The sequence below is a fragment of the Argiope bruennichi genome, chromosome 8, assembly GCF_947563725.1.
Source record: "Argiope bruennichi chromosome 8, qqArgBrue1.1, whole genome shotgun sequence".
Classification (NCBI taxonomy): Eukaryota; Metazoa; Arthropoda; class Arachnida; order Araneae; family Araneidae; genus Argiope; species Argiope bruennichi.
Genome location: NC_079158.1, coordinates 36546469 through 36564937, shown reverse-complemented (window position 1 = coordinate 36564937; position 18469 = coordinate 36546469). Strand labels below are relative to the sequence as shown.

Below are 18469 nucleotides of genomic sequence, written 5' to 3'. Positions count from 1 at the left end.
GACAACAAAAAAGTTCGAACAAAACTCTTACAACGCGAAGGAAGCGATGTCGTCTCCATAACGCAGTGATTGGCATGGAGACATTGATTGGCGTCTTCCTTGGACCAATAGGATCGCTCCCTACATCTGATGCCAGCAAATGAGATCACGTTACTTGCTCGGCCATGGATACGACTGCTGGCTCCACCTTCCTTTTTCCGTTTATGGCTAATAGCATTGACGAAGACTTCGTAACCTATAAGGGATCACTAGCTCTTCACTTACCACTCCTCGAGAGGGGAACCCACATTCAGCGGTTTCCGTGAGCAAGCGAGACCTGAATTTTGATAGCTCGTTTACTTGTTTCAAGATCTGTGCCAGCGAGCAGGCTCCGGATCATTTGTTTGCGGTATCGGAGAAAGGAGGGTTGTGATTTTCTTAGCTCTTGCAGACAGATAATGTAGATTTTCTTTTGTTTTTTTATTCTTCGCTTGCTTTAAAAAAGATTTTGTCGCAGTCTTTTTCTTCATTATACTTTTAAGACACCCTTTTTTATATGCTGCCTAATTGGTTAAATATTTATTTATTTTTTTTTTTTTTTGAAAAATTGTGATATATTTAAAGAACTAGGATCGCTGTCAGAATTGATTCTGCGTGTACGTATCTCCAATGCAAAGTGCTGTTTTAAAAATCTGAACTTGATTTTACAAATGCCTTTGAACATTTTTTAAGAGTCCTGTAATTGAAGACATTGAATTTTTACTGTGTATCGTTGAAGGAGAGAAAATAATCAATACTACGTGCTTGGTTCTTAAATTATGTGGACAAATGTTATTATTTTAATTTCTTTCTATTAGAAATGTTGATGTCAATTACATGTTATTCTAATGAAGATACGAAACAAATGCATAAAAAGACTGCAAAATTAAAACAATTATAAAAACTTTCGATTAAAGAAAGCCAATTTTTCAAGAATCAATGAAATGGCACTATCAAGTGAATGTTGCCCATCATTATATTCATAGATTTACATTCCAATCACCCAGACTTTATGTTAACTGCACTTGTTAGCTGTGACTTAGTTTTCCCATGAAACACAGAAATCAAATGGCTCTGGGACTGAGTCAACCTACTCCGATTCCTGGATACAACCCCATGGTGTTCCTGCCAACACTAAACTTCTCAATCAACCAAGTGGCCGCCGTCTGTGAGACCTTGGAAGAGAGTGGGGACATCGAAAGACTGGGCCGTTTCTTGTGGTCATTGCCAGTTGCCCATCCCAACTGTGCAGAACTCAATAAGAACGAATCTGTGTTAAGGGCAAGGGCCTTGGTGGCCTTCCACACTGGGAACTTCAGAGAACTTTATGGCATACTCGAAAGTCATCGATTTACCAAGGTATCCCATTCTAAATTGCAGGCCATGTGGCTAGAAGCTCACTACCAGGAAGCTGAGAAGCTGAGAGGAAGACCCCTGGGTCCTGTGGACAAGTACAGAGTCAGGAAGAAGTACCCTTTGCCCAGAACGATTTGGGACGGCGAGCAGAAGACGCATTGCTTCAAGGAACGAACTAGAAGTTTGTTGAGGGAATGGTACCTGCAGGATCCGTATCCCAATCCCACGAAAAAGAAAGAGCTGGCACAGGCGACCGGACTGACGCCGACCCAGGTGGGGAATTGGTTCAAGAATCGCCGACAGAGAGACCGAGCAGCTGCGGCGAAAAATAGGTGAGAACGTCTATTTACTTTTCATTTGATGCTTGGACGCAGTCACTGTTTCGTTAAATATGGAGGAAACTTGAAGCTAATTCTTTTTTCTGAATGTCTCTGATTCTATGATGCATTAATTTAAATTTCAGCGTAATTAATTAATTGATTGATTGATAATTTTTTAAATGTTATTAAATCACAATATAAAATACAGAAGATAGGTATAAAAAATTCTCAATATTGCATTTTATGTCTTGACAATAGGGAATTTGATATTTAATTACGCATTAAAGCCACATAATTATCCTGAAAACGGTAGTTTGTTGGCACTGATTGATTAATTATTTTTCTTCACATATTCATTACATATTTAAAAAAAAAGTATCATTGTTTTTGCTTATTAAATACGTAAATGTAGTAAACTATTTGTCGAATAATATTTAAGCTATTAAATTAACTAATTATGTTTATATGAAAACTACATATTAAGATTTTTATTGTTTGAAATCATTATCTCTGAAATTGAATGCAAAGGAAATAATCAATAGCGAAATATTCTGATAAGGGTTTGAAGGAATTTGTTTTGTGAAAAAAACAAATGATAAATTGACAACATTTTGCTTTTGAGAGTTGGCTGTTTATAGATATATTTTCTACGCATGTGTCTGATTATATTGTATGGAGAAGATTAGTGTAAGAATATAATTGGAGGTATAAATTTTTAATTTGTAACACAGAAAATAACTTGGAAAAAAGAGTTTCCCTTTAGATAATTTGGAAAACGATGAGCCTATGATATGTAATTTTCCATGTTGTATTTTGCATGATTTTTGTTATTTGTTAATTATAGTATCATTTTCAAATAGTCATTAAATTATCTAAATAAAGATGACAAGATTCTAAACAAAACATATAGTAAAGATTAAAAATTAATAATTCGATGCTAAAAAATTAATAAACTTTAGAAGAAACCAAGTTTATTTATTTGTATATTCTAGAGAATTTTCATTAAAAACATTTATTTATGACAATTAAAGTTCATTAAATTTATTAAGTATCTGAAATTCTGATTTCAGTGGTATTTTATAACATTTTATTTACACCTAATATAATGCGAAACTAATAAGTAATATACAAATGTATTAATAAATAATGCTTGTGAATTTTTTTTGAATAATGTAATAAAATTAAGCTATATATAAATCATAAAATAATTAGTTGGGTTGGATTTTATTTCCAAATTGAAGCTAGTATCATAAGATTTTAAATATTTTATTGTTAGTAGTATCATAGGATTTTAAATATTATATAAAATTCCGGACTCTTATCGACATATTAAATTCTCTTTAAATGTATAATCGAACGGTCAAATAAAGAAGCATGAAGTGCTTTATTATTTAAATTAAGGGATTATTTCAGAAAAATGTACCTTAAACCATATCTTTTATCTTTAATAATACAAATATAAATTATTTTTGTTATCTTTCAATTTGAAATGTTAATAATAAAAAGAACAATTTACCTTACCATTTGATACCTATATGCGTTATTTTTAATAAAAGCCAAAAATGACAAAGTTTTAATTGAATCTTGATCATAAAATGCAAAATGCTATTTAAGAAAGTTTAAAAAGTATTTAAGGTACAGAGTTTTTTGAAAAAAATATTATAAAGATTTATAAATGATTAAGAAAATTAATTTAATTATTTGCAAATTTTATTGAATTAAAATTAAAATGCCCGCCTCATTTTCAATCGCGCTAGTTGATGAAATCAGAAATCTATAATATTTTTCAACTTGACACATTCTTACTCGTTACCGATTCGGTGTAGATAATTAATTAAATTTATTAATTGATTTTGACTTAATCAGGCATCTTTCTACCAATCTAAGTCAAAAGTATTCTAAATTTGATAGTATTTAAGAACAATATTCATCCTATAAAGTTAAAAGTTCAATTATAATTATGTTTGTCTGTATTAATCAAACTTAACACTCAGAAAATATTTTTATTATAAACTAAAATCATTTAGTATGAGACAAAATCAAAAAAACATTAACAATTTAAGCCCAATAAAAAGATTTCATGTATTTTTATTTTGATTGTTATTATTACCACTAACAGAACTGTTTTGCCTCAAATTAAGATTTTAAAAACATTTTCAGAATCAAAGGAATATATCAAGTTCGATAATGTTTTGCCAATTTTATTCTGATTGAGAATGAACTTGTTTTGGTTTATTATGTGGCGATAAAAACTGAATTGAAATCTATATTAATTTTGATAATATTGATAATATTCTTATATATAAATTTTTCTTTTAATTTCTGGGTAATATTTGTTAAAAATCTCTTGAAGCGCTTTCACAAATGGTTTCAAAAAGAGAATTTTTTTTGTGTGACATTCATTAAAAGTGTATGTAATACAAACTTTTAAAGAATTGAATAATCTTTTTTTCAATTGGGGGTGCATTTTTTATTTTTTAATCAGTTTATTCTTTTGAAAACAGTTATTAACTAAAATCATTATCTCCCAATCATCTTGAATAACATTTCTCTAATATTTACTAACTTGTTTAAGGTTGTGGTTTTAGCTTGTAATTGTTTTTTTTTAATATAAAACAAAACTTATTTTGATGATTAATCAATTTGAAAGAGGAATTATTGCAGAAGATGTATAATATAGTAAAATATGATGTAAAATATAATAGAAGTAAACTTCATTTTTAACCATTAAACAAAGACCTATAGAAACTAAAAAAAAAAAAAAATGTTCTTAAAGAAACTTTTATTCTGAATCGAAAAATCTTCCTTCCTCACATGCATTGAAAAAATAAAGCATTGATTCTTGGCGATAAAAAAGAATACCATCTAGAAGTACAGGTTTAATATTTATCAATTTATAGTTTAATCAATTACTAAGATAAATTCTAGTTCAGTTAACCTCAAAAATAAATTAAAATTATTTAATTAAATAAAATATTCGCTATAAATAATTTTGGTTTGAACACTGCATATATCATTGAAATGAAACAAAGTTAAATTTCGGCTATACTTATTTTCTCAAAAAAGAAGTAGCATTCTCTAATTTTTAACGTTATAATAATTTTAATATATCTTAATGTTAAAAAAGGGGAGTCTTTCCTTTGAAAAATTTCAAGTCCATATTTTAAGGTAAAATATAATTAGATAGAATATTGTAATAAATGGTAATAAATTAGAGAAATAAAAATTCAGCAATAAATTGTTATAAACAAATATGATAACAAATAATCATTAGATACTAATAATATCCAGGTATGATTGCTCATCTGCTATATGAAAGCTATATTTAACTTTTAATATTAATATGATATTTATTCAATTTTTTGATGTTTTCATAAATGGTTCGAAATATGGCATTTGCATTAATAATCCTGGCTTTATCCAAATAGAAATATTAATTCCTCCTTAGAATGAAAGAAAGATAATAATTTTATAATTAAATAGTTATGATGTTGAAACAACTTTCATAAATTTATGATAACAAATAACGTATTTTTTAAAATTATTAACTAAAAATGTATTAAAATTTTTGCTTCTTAAAAAAGTTATGTTGAGTTGCAGTAAATTTAAAGATGACGGACAACCAACTTTCAGTGGAGGAGAGTGGGAAGGGAAGGAGAGGCAATTGCAGTAAATCAACTGTAAGATGTTTCAAGACAGGTCTTCTAAAATAGTCTTTATAAAAGAATTAGGGCTGTTTAAAAATGGTACAATGGAAAGTTTACTAAGTATTCTAATATTCTATGGTGAAAAAATTTGAACCCTCCCTTTTTTTCTTTAATAAAAGATTTCTCGAACGAAAGATCTTAAACTTATAAAGTAGATTTGAAAACATGGAAATTTTAATTTTAAGCAATATTTATAAATTATTCTACGCTTGTAAATACACAGAATTATATAAAAACAACCCTAATATTCTTGGTTAAACAAATTTTTGAATGTTTACAACATGAAAATAATTTCTTCATTTTTTTTATTTATTTAATGCTCCGTGTATGTTTATTTTACATTTCTTTATATGTCTACTTATACTCTTGATTTCATTACGGAATCATTCGTCAAAAGGTGGTAATAAATATTTTAACGAAATTAAATATAATGCGATTATGTCGATATGATCAAGTCAAAGTTCAAAGCTTTATTAGCTTCAAAGAAAATTTTCTAACTATAGCTGTTAAAATAATTTTGAAATAATGTTACGTTATGGTTGTCTCAACGCAAAATATAAAATATTAGACTTTTAATAATATTTTTAAGTTTAGAAATATGTAAATGAGAGCTATGTATCACAAACGAATGAATTTCAAATATCATTGTTAATTTGGAATCTTTAACTGTAAAATGACAAGGGAACACTTTCATATGTTCCACATAACTTACTTTAAGAAACGCATTTCTTGTAATGCATGATTATCTAGCACATGATACCGTTTGATATTTCCTTTTTAATTATCCCCTAATTTATCTGCTGGCAAGACTTAGAAGCTTATTATAGTTTCTGAAAGTTATTTAAGTAAATCATGATTTTGCGCTTGTGCCCGAATATAAATGGATATTAATTTTTATTTTCTCTTTTTGCTTTAGAGTTGCTTTATACTAACTTCTTTCTTTGGTATTTCATTATTCATACAATTATGTCTGTTTTAAATTAAACATTGAGTTTAAATAATATATATGTTGTAAATTAAATTATTCGCTCATTCAGCTTTAACTTTAATTAATTTAACCACCTTTCAGTATATTGCTCAGGCACAGAACCAAAAGTTTAGCAATAATACAAAAATTCTTAAAAATTACAAGAGTTTTAGTGTGAAATCATAGTTATCTTAAGAATTTGGGCATTTTTTCCGGAGTTTAAAATCTACATATCACTAAAATCTTTTATCACTGTTCTCATACTTTAATTTGGTCGCAGTTCAATTTTATAAATAAAATGTATACCAAATTTCACGCATATATACTTTAAAAAATATTTTAGTGAACTTGTTTCAGAAATGAAAATCTGTGTAAAAACCCCATTTCGAGAAAAAGAGAACCACGTTTCGAGAGCTTAAAGTTTATATTTTTAATTTCCTATAACATGAAATAAGAATTTTTTTCATCAAAACTTCCTACATTTGTAGGCATCCCTTTCGAGCATGTTTCCTCCCCCCCTTAATTTTCAATTTTAGAAATATTTTTCTTTGCACTTTTTCTGGAAGCTAATGTGTATTAATTATGATCAGCTAAGTAGCTGGCATCGGAAAGTTTCAATATTTCTCTTGTCATTTAAGTTGAAAAGGTTTTTGATTCACGTAGAGATATTGGATGATGATATTAATTTATGATGGAGATGATATGTATTTATCAATTAATATTTGTCATAAGGTGCCATTTAAAGGATTTCAATGGTTTATTTTCAGAAATTACCGTATCAATGGCGAAGCAAGATATTTCATTGATTCAGAATTGTGTAAATTTGTAACAATGCCATCAGAAACAAAAGAATTCACACTGAAAATAGTGTCTATTAATATGCTAAAAGAAGAAATAAATTAATATAACCTAACTAGAAACAATGAAAAATAGTTTTTTATAAATTTCCTTACAATTCAATTTTCAGCTACTAAGACCATTAAAATGCCCTTAATTTCATTTCTAATTATAGTTAAAGCGGTTTTGAAAATATATAGCTGCAAGCTTTCAAATAAAGCATTTGCGTAATTTTCGGCCAAAAATGAACTTTCATTGTAAGCACTTTAACTGTCTTACACTAATCTTTAGTTTCTGTATAATATGTAGAACCTCATTTTAATGGGATCATCAAACGATTTTTAATTTTCATTTTTAAAATAGGAACAATTTTCTTATTCATAAAAGCTCTGGGCTTGTTCCTCTATACCTATTTTTGTCTTTGACTTCACAAAGAGAGAGAAAAGAGAGCTTGTGATTTTGGCTAATAACCATATATAGAAAATATATCTTAAAGATAATTTCTAAAACTATTAAAAATTTTTTTTCTCTGAATGCTAACGAGAACAACATAAAGTCATGTTTAAAGAAAAACTATCATCCTTTTTTGTGCTATTATAAATACATTTATAGAAAGGCATTCGATAGATACCCATATAACTGCCTATTAATTACAAACGCAAAGGAGCTACCTTCGCCAAGCCATAGATTCCATAGAGTCAGAGTTAATCTGATTGACCTGTCCCTTTAATTTTAAATCTAAAATTGAGATGCAGCCAAAGTAGCCCCCAATTATGCTGCAGCTCATGCATTCACCCCCGCATTAAGGAGGTACGATTCATCATCAGATTCGAGGTAACTCAACTGCACTTCATTATTGTAACTAACAGGGAAGTGAAAATCTACCTTCTTGATTACAATTTCTTTCCCTCATATTTAAAGTCCCAGGTGGTATCACTGAAGTGATAAGGAAGCATTCGAATTTGTTTCTCGCCTCGTCGTAAAATGAGTTTCTTATATAAATGTATGTACAATTCAAATTTTTTTTTATCATTAATTTCATTTTGTGTGTGTGTCTGTGTCTAGAAATTCCCATTTTGGGAAGCTAAAAATAAATAAATAAATAAAACCATTCACTACCGCAAATTCAAATCACTTTTGTATATGGAACATTCTTTGAAGTTTTGCTTAAGTTTAACAGAATACCTAAGCACCTGATTAAATAAGAACTCAGACTAAATAACAGATTAAAAACAGTTGGAGTTTCGATAAGAATATATTAATAAACCTCACAAGATGATAATCCATGATGATTCACAATCCATGAAAAATCTTCTCAACAAAATTCACAAATTAGATTCCATGCTTCTTGCTTTCCATATTCACAAAAGAAAAGTATTGAAAATGTGAATCTGATCATTGAATAGGTATTTATATAAAAGATTAAAATCGAGGTAAGTAATGAACGCATTTGATTTAAATTTGTCATGGTTTAGACAAATTTAAAACTTTGTCATGGTTTAGAAGACATACTAATTTTTCTTCTTCCTTTTTTGGGTGTTCGACCTTTTTAGTTGAAACAGGGTGCAACCTTTTAGTTTGCTGAAAAGCATCTTAATAATCTGCTCAGGAATAAAATGAGCCATGACTTTCAACAAAATCAAATAATGATAATCTAAAAATATGTTTAATCATGCTGATGCTTGAAACATCAAGTCTCTCTTAAATTTATGAATAAATAAAGAAAACAAATAAATATTGAATATCATAAAAACTGTATAAGGTATGTGCATTTATTTTGCTTCATCTCTCTTCATGATTCCAAATCATCAAAACCATTTTGAATTTGTTAATATGAAGCTCATACAACAAAATTCTAGAAAGACCGATTTGTAACACTTCAGTTTAGTTTGTTCAATCCGGCATGCTATATATATATATATATTCAAATGGAGAAGAGGAGCTATATATATATATATATTGCTATATATATTGCTCATAAATAGAGATTCAATTCAACAGATAGAATATGTGTATGTGTGTCTGTTGATGCCCCAGAGGCCAGACCGTTTGACAAAAGTTTTAAAGTTCGGTACATGTGTACCATGGGAGGTGGGAATGTGCACCTTGGAGTGAGGTTTTTGAAATTTTAATTAATTAAAAGCTAAGCTGAATTTTGGCATTTTCCCGCGATAATCTCTAAAAATATTTTTGAGCAAAAGTGAATTTTACATTGTTTAAAAAGATTGTCTTTTTAATGATTCCGGTATAAAAAAATAAATTTGACAATTTTATAAAAAAAATTAAGTAATTTTCAACAGTAGATTGCATTGTAACAAGTTCAACCGTTTTTATTATTTCATTAACTACTTGATGGTATATTTTTTTCCCTTTGTTGAAAGTTAAAAATGTAGGTTTTGGTTTAATATATCTGTAATTTGCACTAGAAAAAATGAAATTACAATATCGCAAAATTTATTAGATAGATGAATCGCATATCTACATTTTTAATAGGGCCATGATATCTTGGAGCTGATCTCATTCATGTACATAATAAACAGAAATCTAGTAAGACAATTAAGACAAGCCGGCGTTAATGTCAGACAATTTGTCAGAATCACGGACTTGAAATAAAATCTAGAGGATTTATCAGAAACCAAATATAAGCCAATATTTCCGGCGAAATAGCTAATCATCTGAGGCGACTAGTAAGAAATAAAAATAATTCAGGGAATGATTTGTGGATAAAATGGAAATAAATACATGATATCTCGATTGTACACTTAAAATTTGAATCAAACACAAATATCGATATATATATGTATATAATTTTAAATAATAAACATCAACATACACAAACGGACACACACACACATAAAAAATGAAATTAGATTTATTCAAATAAGTCTCCTTACTGAACATTTGTGTATTATAAAAGGCATCAAAGCTGTTACAGCAACTGTTGTTGAAACGTGGAGGAGGGATGAAATGAATGATAAGGCTCAAATGGGGATTGAGGAGGCCCTTGAAGAGGAAAGAACGATAATTCAGGAAATGAAGTGTGGATGAAGTGGAAATTGATTCAAGGGGTCTCGATTATACACCTAAAGGATGAATCGGCAAGGACCTCCCTTTGACCCAAGAGATTCACTCCCCCCCGCCTGAAAACCAGACCGCAAGGGATGTAAAACCCACAAGCCATGACAACATTCTTCTGGCCTGGGGCAAGGCAACCCCTCGTGTCTCAATTAATGCCACTAACTGGTTATCTGATTTCCCGACGGGTGCGTAATCTGGTTCTGGTTCTAGTGAAAGACCATTTTCTGCTCACTTGGGTTTTTGATGTCGTTGAAGTTGTTCAGTGATTTTTTTTTATACAATACAAAAGGGAGTTGGCTGCCTGTTCGTCATCATCATCTTCTCCCGCGAATTGTCTGGAGTCAGATTGCTGTGGAACAGATGCTGAAGAGGGAAGGCCCACAATTTCCGGAAAGCACATGCGTGGTGTTAATGCATGTCGCGCGCGTCTTTCGGCGAATTGGAAGGAAATTAAGCTATTTGATGAATGTCGCTTTCTGGGGGGGGGGACCAGGGGCCTGTGTTCAGAGAAGAGTCAAACCTACTGTCTGCAGAGATAATAACTAAAAAGCTAGAAATGTTTAGAAAAAGTTAGAAGAATTAATTGAGAATTGTGTGTTCAAACATGAGAATATCCTTTCACCCTTATCCACAGAGATGACATGATATAACAGATAGGAACGTAAACATGGAAAAGGAAAAAGACCAAAGAAAGGATAGATGTATTCAAGTAGACCAAGAATAAATTCTTATTTAATTAAAAATAAGTAAATAAAGGAGATGTACTCCAAAAATGTCAGTAATTTAATTTCATTGGAAAATAAAGAATTATTCCCTCCTTGGCTATCGCATTCTTCTTAAACGAATAGTAGAAAATAAAGAAATAACTTTGCCAAACAAATTATTTAACCACTCAGTGACAAGTTTAGAAGATATTTTTCAAAATCCCTTCTTCCATTCAAAATAGTGATGAATTTTACTTTGACAGAAAGAATTAAATACACCTGATATAAGAGGACGAAAAATAAGGTTCAAACAATTTATCATATATGTCAAAAATTATATTTTATAATTTCACAATTTTCATTTCAGTTAAGTCTAAATTCTATTATTTCCACATTTTTATCTAACACGTTTTAGTTTATTACATAGTATTGTCTAGTAATTAGGGTAATTGGCTAGTAATTAGGTAATTTCTCATAGATTCTCTCAAAAATAAAATGTAGGCTGCAATATTGCATATATTGATACATTTTTCATACTTAAAAAAAATTTATTTCCCCCTTTTTAATTCGACTTAAACAAAGTTTGCAGTAATATATGAGTTTGCAGTGATATATTATAATGTTCTGTCTTAATCATGGTATGAAGTTTTTTAACAGGTGTGTGCTTGAAACTGGATAAATGTTCGATGCAAGGAGATGCTTTAATAGTGGGTAATGTTTTTATTTAAAGAAATATGCTGAACATGACAGAAAATGATAAATTTCATATCTTGCATATAAGAGATGAAGGAATCCTTATAATTCAATGAATCAACGGTAAAAGAAGATATGAAATTTTTGATTTCAAACAATAAAATGCCGATAACTACTTGTCGGAATTATTTAATAATAATTCATTAAATGCAGTTTAATATTTAGTGAAAAAAGGAATATTATCTCTCCGATCCTTTATATTGATTCGTTTTTCAAAGGATTTTATAGAAAGTCAATAAAAATGTTGCAAAAATATTATGGAAAGAATATTAAAAATATTCGGAAATTCCAAAGGATAGGTTGTCTAATTATATGTAGAAAAGAAAACTGATATCGCAAATTAAATCTAATAATATTTAGGAATATTAGATGAGCTTTATTATGCTAAAAGTTTTGCAATTTTATGAATAACTTAAATAACTTTTAAAGATATGGCTCGAAATAGTTATTCATGGCCTAATTTCAGCCCAGCGGTGGGAAGAAAGCCATCACATATAACATTCGATGCATTTTTATTTAAGATTTTATTAAATTTAAATTTTTCATGTTTTATACTAATATACTAGAATAAAATATACCAAAAGTAACTGAAAAAAGAGTACAAAAGTTATGACTATTAAAATGTTTAAAGAACAATAATAGAAACTGAAAGCTTTTAAAAAACATGGACTTTGGAAAACAACAATAAATAAAAGAAAAAAAGCAAAGACCTCCAAATGGATTTGAGGGAAATAAAAAGTAAAAAACGCAGAAGGTTAATTTTTCAATCTCATTTTACGCAATTTCTTTGAAGTCCCTATTATGCTAAAAATCCTCATGAAAATTACTCATTAAAAGTTATAAGCTAAAAAATCATTGACAAGGAAATACGTATAAACCAAGCCGATTCATCGTTTAAGTGAAGATCCCAATGTATGAATAGCTTCCTACAATTACTTAATAACTTCTTCGTCTCCTGGTTATAAAAGATTTGATTAATTTGCTCCTAAACGCAGCTTCATCATCATTTGATTGCTGGATATAATTAACTTAGTCAATTTTACCTTGGGACACCAATCCATTACCAGCAGCAGATGAAGTTAACTTATGTCAAAGAAAACCAGAGTTGCTTGCTGGTATTACTTTTTACTTCCTTACTCACGTTGAGTCTGTCAACGCAGCCGTCGGTTCCTTTGATCTGCGTGAACAGCCACCTCGGGGTACTGTCATATAATGCAGGGGGGCCATGAAAGAATCCAAAACAAAATTACATTTATCATTGTCAAAAAGATATATGATAAATTAATTTGCTTAGTAGGAATTCGTTGCGGATTTCTTTGGGAAAGAGGGGTGCTTACTATCTACCATTCTGCTGCCAGAATGGTAGGAAAACGTAAGCATTGATTTGTTAGAACCAAGTGATATCAAAGGCAATTTTTCAAAGAAATTAATCGAGGAAGGTTATTTATTTTTCCGAAGAAGTTGGAGATTTATTTCTTTCCAGTGTTGCGTTAAATTAGTCACTAAAACGATCTTCTCGATGATGCGTATACTAGATTTTTCGAATGAAACTGTGCTTATCAAATTAAAGCTGGTACGCTTTCTGTACATTGTTTACGCAGTTTCGGTTTAAGTAATTTGATAAAGCAGTGATATTTCTTGGTGAAACACTTTTAGTTTTATTTCGATGATTTCCTTTTAAAGATAAAGATAAACGATAAACACAAACAATGGCTTTTTCGGGATTTGATTGCTACTATTTCTCTTAAAGCGATTTTCCTTACCTCTTTCAGAATAAAAAGAATCAGGTAAATGATAGAGTATATAATTGCCAAGAAATACTTTCATTTGTTTGACAAAGGAATGATTACGGTTATTTTTAGTCGAAACTCTCCGTTTAAATTAATTTACTACCAATTAACGTCGTGGGGGTAACGATCATTGTTTCGGTACTTCTTTAATGTGAAATCGTTACTCAATTAGAATCAACAATCTAGTTCTTCTCAATGAGTTTGAGTTGCGAATCAGATAAATATTAAATACCTTGAATATATATATATATATATATATATATATATATATATATCCTTATTTCTAGAAAAAGATAAATAAGAATATATTTATATTTATATCAAAATATATTATATATTTAAAATACTATATTTAATATCAAAATATATTAGAACATTATTTAAAGCTTAATTCTTTTATAATTTTTATTATGACAAAAACATGCTACATAGTATTAGCAGGTGTGTTTCTTATAATTCTTGAAACAATTTATTTCCTTCATTATCAGTGTTTGAAAGAAACTGTCTGAAATACATACATTTATTATTTAGTTGATAAATAATACTGGAAGTTAATTGGAATCATTTTGTCTTTAACCTTGCAATCTTTCGAATATGTTAAGCGACCCTTCATTTCTGATGTGAGGTTCTCTTATCTGATTTTTTCTACTCGCCCAATCCTTCTAAAAACAGTCTTTTTTCGGCGAATTTGTTTTCAATCCATTAGATTTACTAATGTCCAGAAAAATTAGAGCGTAGTAAAAATCAGTGCTTGCACCCTTTACTAATATTATATTTTGATATCATATCTGGTATTTAATCAATTACTTATTCATTTATCATGGCATTTGTTCATATGAATGATATTCTTGTATTGTTTTGGAATGAAATCCATAGCATTTATATTATTTGTAAAGTAAAAAATTTAAGGTATGTATCTCTTTGTTTGTCATTTAATGAAGAAATTCTGCTTTGTTTCCTCAAATAGTAAAAGTAAAATTTCTCTGATATTAAAATAGCAAAGTAAAATTTTAATTTAGAAGAGACTGAACTAGTTCGTAAGTGGTGAAGTAATTACATGCGTTATTGTGCTTTCAAAATTTATATGATCACTTACAGCTCTCATGACTTGCTTTTTTTCGGTTTTTGACCTGGTTTTTTTCTAGCATAAATATGTTCCTTTAGAACAAATGAAGTTTTAAAATCACACAAAGACAATATTTTAATTCCGTATTTTGACGTTTTATTTGATATATATTGTTTATCCACCATGAAAGTAACTAATTGTTTCTCTAGTGTAACATTTTCATGTAGATAAAAAGTTTTGTCTGAATTTCGAATCAAATTCTCAATTTTCTGGAACAAATTAAAGTTTATTGATGGAACTTTTTTTGATTGATTGTTTTTTAAAATAGCGTATATTTTATGGGAGTTTATTATTATCTTTTTAGTAAAATTAATGTTATACAGTGAAATTAATATTATACAGATCACGTTTTTCAGTATAATTAAGAGAGAATACTATCAAGTCATATCGAATCGAATAATATATTATCTAATGCTTTTACATATTATATATAGCGGCCTTTTACATATTATAATATAGCGTATATTTTATGGGAGTTTATTCTTATCTTTTTAGTAAAATTAATGTTATACAGTGAAATTAATATTATACAGATCACGTTTTTCAGTATAATTAAGAGAGAATACTATCAAGTCATATCGAATCGAATAATATATTATCTAATGCTTTTACATATTATATATAGCGGCCTTTTACATATTATAATATAGCGTATATTTTATGGGAGTTTATTCTTATCTTTTTAGTAAAATTAATGTTATACAGTGAAATTAATATTATACAGATCACGTTTTTCAGTATAATTAAGAGAGAATACTATCAAGTCATATCGAATCGAATAATATATTATCTAATGCTTTTACATATTATATATAGCGGCCTTTTACATATTATAATATAGCGTATATTTTATGGGTGTTTATTCTTATCTTTTTAGTAAAATTAATGTTATACAGTGGAATTAATATTATACAGATCACGTTTTTCAGTATAATTAAGAGATAATACTATCAAGTCATATCGAATCGAATAATATATTATCTAATGCTTTTACATATTATATATAGCGGCCTTTTACATATTATAATATAGCGTATATTTTATGGGAGTTTATTCTTATCTTTTTAGTAAAATTAATGTTATACAGTGGAATTAATATTATACAGTTCAAATTTTTCAGTATAATTAAGAGAGAATACTATCAAGTCATATCGACTTGAATAATATATTATTACAATTTTAATTTTTTTAAAATTATATAAATAAAAAAATCCTTTTAAGTGAAGTAGCATAATATATTTAATGTCACGAAATCTCATTAAAATAATTTGATATCGTCGTTTTTCATGATCAGTTCTAAAACGTTTCGTGTCAAATACACCCAACCAGAATAGCTGGGTAAAAACTCAGAAATTAGAATAATGTTTCTAAGATATAATGAAGAGTGAACTAATTCGAAGCATTTCATTAAATTATATTCATTGAAACTTTTCAACGAAACATTAATTTTTATTTTAAAATTAAAAAAAAAAACTTTTCAACGATCGCATTTCTGAAAAAAAAAAAAAAAAAAAATACAAAGGAGCGGTTTAAAAAAAATTTACATTTCTAAATACCTCACAAAAACCTAAGAAAATTTTTAATAATTTATTTATTATACTAATTTTGTATCGAATAAATAGTATATAAATCCTTATAAATTTTCCAACGTATTACATAAATAAATAATGCACACAATGATTTTTTTTAAATTCAAATTTAGTAATACAATATTTTTGGTAATTTAGTAAATTTTGTAATATATTATGAAATTAGGATTGATGAAGCAATTCATATATTTCCTTTTGTAAAGATAACATAATTATCAGCTCGAGCAAATGAAAACTCTATAAACAATTTTCCTTATTATAGTTTAATCAAGTATCTTTCTGAACCGAGCATCATTTAACTGATTCATTCTAAGATTTAAACTGTCTTTTCATAATATGAGATTCAACATCATATTCTCTTTTAATTTTAAAGCAGCTCCATAAATTTTTCATTATAAACAGTCTACTTTAAAAACAAAGAAGCTAAATAAATCGTGAAAATTAACGAATGAAAAGAAAAAGAGAAAAAAAGAAGATTTTAGAATGAAAGTTCATCATATCATCATTAACGCGTTATGAAAAGAACTAATAATTGCTTATTGTGTTTTATGAAACAAGGTTATAATACATTTTCATCAAATATCGAATCTTTTCTGAATATAATTTATTAGTGGATATTTTTTGAGGTATGAAAACTTATTTCTTGGCCATTTGAAATCGAAATGAAATGAGTTCCATTTATTTTCATGGAGATTTACTGACCTTCCCTTATTAATTATCATCATTAAAATAAATTAAAAGAATTATCAAAAATAATAAATAAAAAACTTATTTCAAAAAAAGACCATCGTTACTATTTAAAGAAAGAATAAAATATTGGTTATTGTGTTTTGTGAAATAAAACTTTTGCACGCTTTCATTATATCTCAGTATCCTTCTGAGTGAGAAATGGCTATATTTTATGAGATATCATACTCATTTTTGTACTACTTGAAATCAATCTAACGTGTCAAATAATTTTAGGACAGGTCTACTGACCTTCACTTGAAAATGATTTTCGTTTAAACAAAATGAAGTAAATGGATAATCATGAATAAAAAAATAATAATGAATAAATTAATGAATAAAAAAAAGCATTACTTCAAAATAAGGACTATTATTAATATTTTAACAAAGAATGAAATGAATGAATGAATGAAAACATAGTTCTTTATGAAACAGAACTTTTACAAGTTTTCATCAAATCCCAGATACTTTCTCAGCAGAATTGCATTGATGGATTTATTTTGAGATCTCATACCTTATAGTTGTACTGTTTGAAACCGAAACCTTATATTTCCCATTAGTTTTAGGACTGTTTAATAATGAAAATGATCTTCATTTAAACAAAATAAAATAAACGAATAATCCAAATTAATGAATGAAAAAAACTACTTCAAAGTAAGGACTGTTATTAATATTTTAATAAAGAATGAAATATTGTTTCCATTATTCTTTATGAAACAAAATTTTTGACCACTTCCATCAAATCCCAGATCCTTTCTAGGCAGAATTGCTCTGACGGTTTTATTTCGCCATGTGGCAGCTTATACTTGTGCTATTAGAAACCGAAACCTTACGTTTCACATTAGTTTTGGGACTATTCAATATTTTTTTTTTCCGAAGACAGTTTGAATCGATACAAAAGAGAAAAAAAATGTCTTTCCCCCTTGGTTTTGCCCTTTGAATCTGTGGACAAATGGAGTTTTGACCCCTATGAATAGAGAATAAATACACGATGTCGTTCACCAAATTGGATTGAATATCGCATCTCACCAATTTCTCTGTGTACCTAGAGTCACCGAAGGGAGACCGGTCCCGTTCCCAATTGGATTTTAACCCAATAATCACCTGTCCTACTTACTGTTTAGAGTTTCATTTATCTCAACAGCTGACGGTAACGGTGAGTCTCTCTCTCTCTCTCTATCTCCCCCCTTTGTGTTTTTTGTTCCTTCCCCCTTTCTTCCTGTTTTCACTTTTAGGGAGAGTCGCTCCCCAAAACCCACTCAGCAGTCTTGTTGTCTCTTTTGGAAAACGTTAATGAGCTACAAGAGGGGTCTTAAATTGAATTTGCGCAAACAAGCTGAAAATCGTTTTCGATTTATCTAAAATCGAACCTACTTTTGACTTCTAATGCAACATTGTTCACAAATACGTTCTGATTTTGGGGGAAAGCCTGATGTCATTAGCAACTTAATTTAAATTCTAATAACATTTCAATTGACGGTTTTTCATGAATTCGTTA

General features: G+C 28.5%; 1 protein-coding gene across 1 annotated transcript in view; it reads left to right on the top strand.

Annotated features, from left to right (window-relative positions):
* Nucleotides 1-628: 628 nt before the first annotated feature.
* LOC129981275 (homeobox protein SIX6-like) overlaps nt 629-18469 on the top strand; it is a 39604-nt gene continuing 21763 nt past the window's right edge. The window contains exon 1 of the mRNA XM_056092047.1: nt 629-1706. Coding sequence (XP_055948022.1) covers nt 1069-1706 — 638 coding nt within the window. The 5' untranslated portion in view covers nt 629-1068. The remainder of the gene's footprint in view (nt 1707-18469) is intronic.